At 43.8% G+C, this 7,561-nt stretch overlaps 1 protein-coding gene across 1 annotated transcript; it reads right to left on the bottom strand.

The window, feature by feature from the left end:
* Window positions 1–1,570: 1,570 nt before the first annotated feature.
* Window positions 1,571–7,267, bottom strand: LOC126648040 (uncharacterized). The gene is made up of 3 exons (XM_050330702.1): window positions 7,013–7,267; window positions 2,575–4,795; window positions 1,571–1,689 (listed from the first exon to the last, which is right to left on the bottom strand). The coding sequence occupies exons 1-3, from the start codon at window positions 7,265–7,267 to the stop codon at window positions 1,571–1,573; spliced, it is 2,595 nt and encodes an 864-aa protein (XP_050186659.1).
* Between the last annotated feature and the right edge of the window lie 294 nt (window positions 7,268–7,561).

Genomic DNA, 7,561 nt, shown 5'->3' with positions numbered 1-7,561 from the left:
CCTACCCAGTGAATACACCATTGTACCTGTCCAATGTAACTATAAACTTCTAGAAGACTCGGTCCCCAAATCGTTTCCCATTCTTTCATTGTAGTGGAAGTAGTAATATTTTGACACACTTGTTCACGTTTTTTCCGCAGGATAGGAATTTTAACTGCTTTACATGGTGTGTTGAGAATAACAGTCGAGGGTGACACTACACAATTGCCTTTGATTTGATCCCATTGCCAAAAACCAGGCATTTCTTCACATTGTTTCTTAGTTTTTACCTTTGTTAGTAGACAAGCAAATGTTAGATCAGTCGAAGTAGTTGTCACAAATTTACAATTCCATGTAGTATTTCTGAACATTTTAGGGACTTCTGGTACTGGTATTACTCCCCATGGGATTGGATCCTCAGCTGCATGAGGCATCGGGAGGCATGCAGTAATTGTGGATACATTTTGGACTATCCCAAAGTCCCTAATTAAACCAACCACCAAATTTTCTTGTTTAGATTCTTTGTGAGGAATTTGTGGGATCTCTGGAATTTGTGATGTGTGAATTTGTCGAGTTATTCGGTCAATTTTTCGAGTTATTCGCTCAATTTTCACATAAACAGAAGTTATCCCTGTCTCCCACCAATCATCCCTACTAATCCAACAAATGTATTGTCCTTCATCCCGTCCTCTTTGTACGTGTTTAACTGTTAGAATAATTGCATTTGGCCTTTGTTCGATAATATATTTAGTGCCACCCTGTAAATTGTGTCCTTTAAACCACCACCCATAATCCATATAATGCTGTTCTAGAATTTCACAGACCAATGTTATATTTTGTCCTTCCAGTATGGAATAAACTTCATATATGGGTCTAATTCCTTGTCCTTGAGATGGCACAGCTTTTACTGTTCTTATGCCATAGTTTCCTTCCTTTGCACAAGAAACTATACATAAAAAGGTGCCTTCTGTTTCTCCAATTTGTGGATCTGAAATGTTTAGCCAACCTTTCCCTTTTCTTTCATTAGACCACCAGCTAATTCCTTTGCTTTGCTTTTCCCATATTTTGGTTGTCACATTTAATTTCCACCAGTTCAGTACAATTGGTTCAGGGCATGGAGCATCTAAAACAAAAGTACAGTTAATTCGTAAGGGAGGACCATTCCACATGTCAGATTGTGTGTGAGGGGGTACTATTTGTACTTTAGTGTTCGTATTATGTGTGAGATTGAGTGTATGTATTTCGGCATGTCCATAATCAAAACTCATTCGAATCCATACTATGCAGAAATATATACCATTAGCGTCAGAAGTTACATTGGGTACCTGCAAGACGGTATAGCCTTTTTGCTGTGTCACATTCCATACCGTAGTCACACCATCTGTCATAACTTGGTCCTGGTCCTGATCTATCCAACGCCACCCAGCATACACGTCCTCTAATCCAGCTCCCTGGTCATCAGAAAAAGAACAAGTCAGATTGACATTCGTTCCTTCGGGTACTAGGAAAAAGGAATCAGAAACATTAACTTTAACAAATGCATCGCCGGTACTTATTAATAACAGAAATATTATCACTCTTATTACAAATCTTATTTGACGAATCGGAACACCGTTTTGGTCGGCGTGATGGATTCTGCAGACCACTGCGCGGGGACCTTCTTGACCCTCGTGTAGTGAATCCAGTTGTCGATGCCTTCGACCTTGACTGCTGTATAAGTTGTCATCAACACCTGGCGGGGGCCGTCCCATGTTTCTTTCAGTGGTTCCACTGACCAATTCTTTATGTAGACATGATCTCCTGGAGAAATGTCATGCACTGGATTCTCCAGAGGTAGGGGTCGATTCCACTGTAGGGCTCCTCGGAGTGCTGCAAGGGTCTTATTTAGAGACAAAATATAGTTAAACACAGCTTGGTCCCCCACTACATGGGGATCACCCTGATATGTTGTTGCATGATATGGTTTCCCATATAGAATCTCATATGGGCTTACTCCAATCCTTTCTCTGGGTTTAATTCTAATCCTCAACAGAGCAAGCGGCAAAGCTTGGGGCCACTGAATTTTTGCTTCTTGACAAATTTTCTTTAATTGATTTTTCAGAGTCTGATTCATTCTTTCTACCTGCCCACTAGATTGTGGTCGCCATGGAGTGTGGAGATTCCACGCTATCCCCAACACTGTAGCTAAATCCTGTACAACCCCTGCAATAAAATGTGGCCCTCTATCTGAGGACAACCCTAATGGTACTCCAAACCTCGGAATGATTTCTTTCAGCAGGGTTTTCACTACTTCTTTTGCCTGATTAGTTCTACATGGGAAAGCTTCTGGCCATCCTGAGAAAGTACACACATACACCAGTAAGTATTTGTATGTCTGAGCTTTTGGCAATTCTGAAAAATCTACCTGCCAATAATCTCCTGGAAGTTGTCCAATTTGAAGTTTTCCCATTTGTACTTGCTTTCTAACTATCGGGTTGTTTTTAATGCATGATGGACATGTGGCATTCACCCTTTTTGCTAGTGTCAACATCTGATTTGAGAAAATTTTATTTTTTAGAAATTTCACCATTGCTTCTGCACCCCAGTGGCACTTACCATGTTCGATTTCAAGTACTGTTTTCATTATTCTGATTGGCAGTATTACCTGTCCAGTAGGGGTAATATACCACCCTTTTACATTTTTCTTTGCTTCCATCATTTGGGCTAATTTTTCATCCTCTGGTGCATAATGGGGTTTCTCTTCCATGTGCGCTGCTGCTGGGTTATCACGGGTTGGCAGCAAAGCCATTTGAGTCCATGTCTCTGTGGCTGCTCGTCGTGCTGCTTGATCTGCCAGTCTATTTCCTTGAGACTCGGGTTCCGAATTGGTCTGATGTCCTTTTACATGCATTATTGCCACGGCTGATGGTCGATGTATGGCCTCCAGGAGCTGCAGTACTTCTTCTCGGTGCTTTATGGCTGAGCCTTGGGAAGTAAGTAATCCTCTCTCCTTCCACAATGCTCCGTGTACATGGACTACTCCAAAGGCATATTTAGAGTCAGTCCATATGTTCACCCTTCTTCCTTGACTCAGAATCAGGGCTCTTACCAGGGCCCAGATTTCAGCCTTTTGTGCAGATGTTCCTGGGGGTAGTGCTTTTGCTTCTATGATTTCCTGTAAGGTAACCACTGCATACCCCGCATACCTGGTTCCGTTCTCCACAAAGCTTGATCCATCTGTGAACAATTCCCAATCTGGGTTCTCCAGCGGTTCGTCCTTCAGATCCTTCCGACTTGCATAGACATGCTCAATAGTCTCCATGCAGTCATGTTCCAGGATTCCCTCTTCCCGTGTGGACCTGAGAAACTCAGCTGGATTGAGATGGTTAGTGACTTTTAATTCAATGTCATCTTGTTCTCTGAGCAAGGCCTGATATTGCAGCATTCTGCTAGAGGAGAGCCAATGCCCCCCTTTCTGTTCCAGGACTGCAATAACCATATGTGGTACGTAAACTGTGATATGCCTTCCCAGTGTCAGTTTACGTGCTTCCTGAATTAGTATTACTGTTGCAGCCACCGCCCTAAGGCACCCAGGCCATCCCCCACTTACAGTGTCCAATTGTTTTGAGAAGTACCCGACAGGCCTCTTCCAAGATCCCAGTCGTTGAGTGAGTACTCCCAAAGCCAACCGTTGTCTTTCACAGACATATAGTTGGAAATCTTTAGTTAAGTCGGGCAGTCCCAGGGCAGGTGCTTCCCGTAAGGCTTTCTTCAGTTGGTGGAATGCCTTTTCCTGTGCTGGTTTCCAGGTTAACTGCGGCTCCTTTACTGCTTCGTACAGTGGTCTAGCAAGGAGTCCGAAGTCAGGAATCCATAGTCGACACCAGCCGATCATTCCTAGAAAAGACCTTAACTCCTGATTATTCCGTGGAACTGGAATAGCACAGATAGCTTGTACTCTGTTTGCCCCTAGCCGCCGGACGCCTTGAGAAATCTCACAACCTAAGTAGATAACTTTCTGTTTAACTAGTTGGGCCTTTTCCTTCGAGACCCGATAGCCTGCTTGACCTAACATGTTTAACAGTTCAATGGTCAGCTTACAACACGTCTGTTGTTCTTCAGTGCCCAGAAGAATGTCATCTACATACTGCAGAACTATGTAAGAGAAAGGAGAGTCTTTTACCTGAGTTGTCTTCCACTGCTCGAGTTCTTTCGCTAGTTGATTACCAAATATTGTAGGCGAGGATTTGAATCCTTGTGGCAGCCGCGTCCAAGTGAGTTGCCTTTTTCTTCCGGTGTCAGGGTCCTCCCATTCAAAAGCAAAGAGGTGCCAACTTTCCGGTGCCAATCGGATGCAGAAGAATGCATCTTTCAAATCTATTACTGAAAACCACTGGAATTTCTCAGAAACAGATGTTAACAAGGTATATGGATTTGCTACCACTGGGTGAATGTCCTTGGTTAAAAGATTGACTGCCCTTAAGTCCTGCACCAACCTATATTTTCCATTTGGTTTCTTGACTGGAAAAATTGGTGTATTAAATTCTGATTCACACTCTTCTAATATTCCAAGAGTCACAAACTGTTTGATTAGAGGTGCTACCCCTTTTCTTGCTTCTAAACTAATCGGGTATTGCCTTACTCGTACTGGCTGTGCTCCCTCCTTGAGTTCTATTACTACTGGGGTTGCTGCTTTAGATAAACCTGGGATCCCAGCCTCCCATACCCAAGGGACGACTGCATGCTCTATTTCTTGAGGAATTGCTTCTGTTTCTATTTCATTTACAGCGAATATCTGTGCTACATTTTCTTCCGGGATTTCTAATTTGACTCTACCCTTTTCAAACACAATTGTAGCTTGTAAGGAGGACAACAAATCTCTCCCCAGTAAACATTCTGGACTATTAGGCATGTAAAGAAATTGATGATCCAATTGCTTTCCTCTAAATTTAATATCCAGTGGCCTCAAGAATGCCCTTTCCTCTGTTTGACCCGAGACACCCACAACACGAATAGTTGAATTACTTAGAGGACCCATTAATCTATTCATTGCTGAAAAACTGGCTCCTGTATCTACACGGAATTCCATAGGTTCTCCTTCTATTTCCAGGACAACCTTTAAATCCTGATCTAGTCAGCTTTGATTTTGGTAATTCTGTAACATAAATGCTTGAGCGACACCTTGTGGCGTCCCAGTATTCGCACCCTGCATATTCCCGACAAACGGATTTATTCCTATTCCTGTATTCATAGGACATTCATTTTTCCAGTGTCCTGGATTCTTGCACAATGCACACTGATTCAATCCTAACTTTCCGCGTCCACCCTGAGGTCCGAATCGTCCTTGACTACCGAAACCTCTGCTAATTCCCCTTCCCCTGTTTCCACGACCTTTTCCCCTGTAATTATAATTTCCTCCTGCTGCCTGTAAAATTGCCAACATACTCGCTTGTTGCTTCTTTGTATTCTCCTTCTCTCTATTATTATACACTTTCCAAGCTACTTCTAACAATTTCTCTAAATTCCGCGTTTCCTCTCCTTCTAACTTTTGCAACTTCTTCCTAATATCTTCCTGTGACTGTCCCATAAAGATCAGGGCCAATTGTAACTTCCCTGATTCTGCTTCCACATCTAAATCTGTGTATTTTCGAGCCGTCTCTTTTAATCTTTCCAAGAAGGCAGAGGGGGATTCTCCCTTATCCTGCCGTACCGAATACAACTTAGACCAGTTTAAAGTTTTTGGAATTCCACTTCGTATCCCTTCTACTAACAACTCCTGATAAACTTTCAACCTATGATAATCTCCTGCTGCGTTCGGATTCCACTCCGGGTCTTCTCGTGGTACCAAATCATTTACTGTCCCTTGTCCTGGCTGAGTGCGAATCCTTTCCCTGGCTCTTTCAAGCATTACCCGCAATACCATCTCCTTTTCCGTAGAATCTAAAATCGTATCCAACAAAACTTGCAAGTCATTCCAATCTGGATTCTGAGTCTTTATAACCATCTTAACGACACGCGCCACACGCTCCGGATTTTCCCTATACGTCCCTGCCGACTGTTTCCATATCAACAGATCATTCGGTGAAAAGGGAACCTTAACCATGACACGCGCCCCACCTGCTCCGACCGCTTCACGCAAAGGAGCCATCAACCTTGGAGGTGAGGGAGAGACAGTTCTCCCTTCTCCTTCATACTTTCTTTCCCGACTTCGCCCACGCTCTCTCCTGTCTCTCCGGGTTCGCTCAGCTAATGGGGTCCTATCTAAACGCCTTCCTCCTTCCTCATCCGAGGATGATTCCAACGGAGGTACAGGTGACCCCTCTGACCTACGGGAAGGAGCCGCGCTCATCGGGGGTGCGGTAGGAGTAAGGCTCGGGGATACCAACAAAGAAACATCTTCCTCCGATTCGGGAAACCGTACCTTCCGTCCCTTACAACCCACACATTCATCATTCGATTCTTTTAACACCAACATTCCACATTCCTCTTGCCACTTAGGTTTACGCTTCAAATAATAAAACAAGTCCAAATATGGTATTTCTTCCCACTTATCATTATCCTTCAAATATTGCATTAGAGGTGTCATTATTTCCACAGTTACAGTACCGTTTCTCGGCCACTGCATTCCCTCAGTATCATATTGAGGCCACACATTATTACAATAATCAATCAGTTGTGTCTTACTTAATTCTTGTCCAAAATTCCCTTCTTTCCAATGCTTTATTATACACCCAAGCGGAGAATCATCAGGGATAGCAGTTTCAGAACAAGACAACGCTCTAAAGGTTTTAAAAGGCATCATACCCACTGCAACACAGCACTCACACAGACAACAAATACCACAGCGATTACGTAATCTGTTTCCACAATTATCTTGCCGTTTTTCACTAGTCACGGCAAGTGCTGACTTCAGCGCAGCTTTCACCGCGTCTTACGAGCAGCGCCTAGGCTTCCCCCAAAAATACCTCTCTCAGCTCAACCCAGCGAGTATACACAGTCTCGTCTTATAGGCAAGCTTTTACCACTAGTGAAAATAAAGCACCTACGGGCTTACCTCGGGCGGTTGTCCGTCGGGCGCGGGGTCGGGCACGGGTCGATATCTCCTCCAGAAATCACCTGGCGCCGGCACGGAGTGGATCAGCTCGTGGACCGCCCCAGCAACCCCCGGAGTCCTGCCGCTCGGTCGCCAGAAAACTGTTGCCCGAAACAGGAACACAAACCAACAGAGTGTCAGTTTATGCGGTGCTTTATTCAGGGCCCGGGAAACCTGAGGACTAGCGTCCCAAGTCAGGATTCCAAAGACCCTCATGTCGACTACATCTTTTATACTTTTAACAAACAAAGCTCCATGATTGGCTCACACATCAAAGCAAATATACCAGTTATACATAAACTTACATATATCATCCTGAATACAATCAACTGTTACCTCTCCCCTCTAACATATTGTGTAACTAACTCCCACCACCAGACTAAATCCTATTTCTAATTACAAATCATCTTGTACCTGTTCTGCATGCTTGACTTAATCCTTTTAGTATTGTTTCTTCGGATCAGCACATTCCTGACTCATAAGTCCCAGGTGCTCCTGGCAGAGCCTCTT

Source organism: Myiozetetes cayanensis, unplaced genomic scaffold, assembly GCF_022539395.1.
Source record: "Myiozetetes cayanensis isolate MyiCay16 unplaced genomic scaffold, myiCay2020 scf432, whole genome shotgun sequence".
NCBI classification, from domain to species: Eukaryota; Metazoa; Chordata; class Aves; order Passeriformes; family Tyrannidae; genus Myiozetetes; species Myiozetetes cayanensis.
Note: the sequence above shows the minus strand (reverse complement) of the source record. Positions and strands in the feature narration are given on the sequence as shown.

Bases quoted from the DNA above. Each gene is read 5' to 3' on its own strand.
- LOC126648040 (XM_050330702.1), bottom strand. From the start codon at position 7,267: ATGAGGGTCTTTGGAATCCTGACTTGGGACGCTAGTCCTCAGGTTTCC. The intron at 4,796-7,012 runs GTAAGCCCGTAG...GTGTTTGAAAAG, and splicing joins CCGACGGACAACCGCCCGAG to GGTAGAGTCAAATTAGAAAT. The intron at 1,690-2,574 runs GTAAGTGCCACT...CAACTTATACAG, and splicing joins AGTACTTGAAATCGAACATG to CAGTCAAGGTCGAAGGCATC.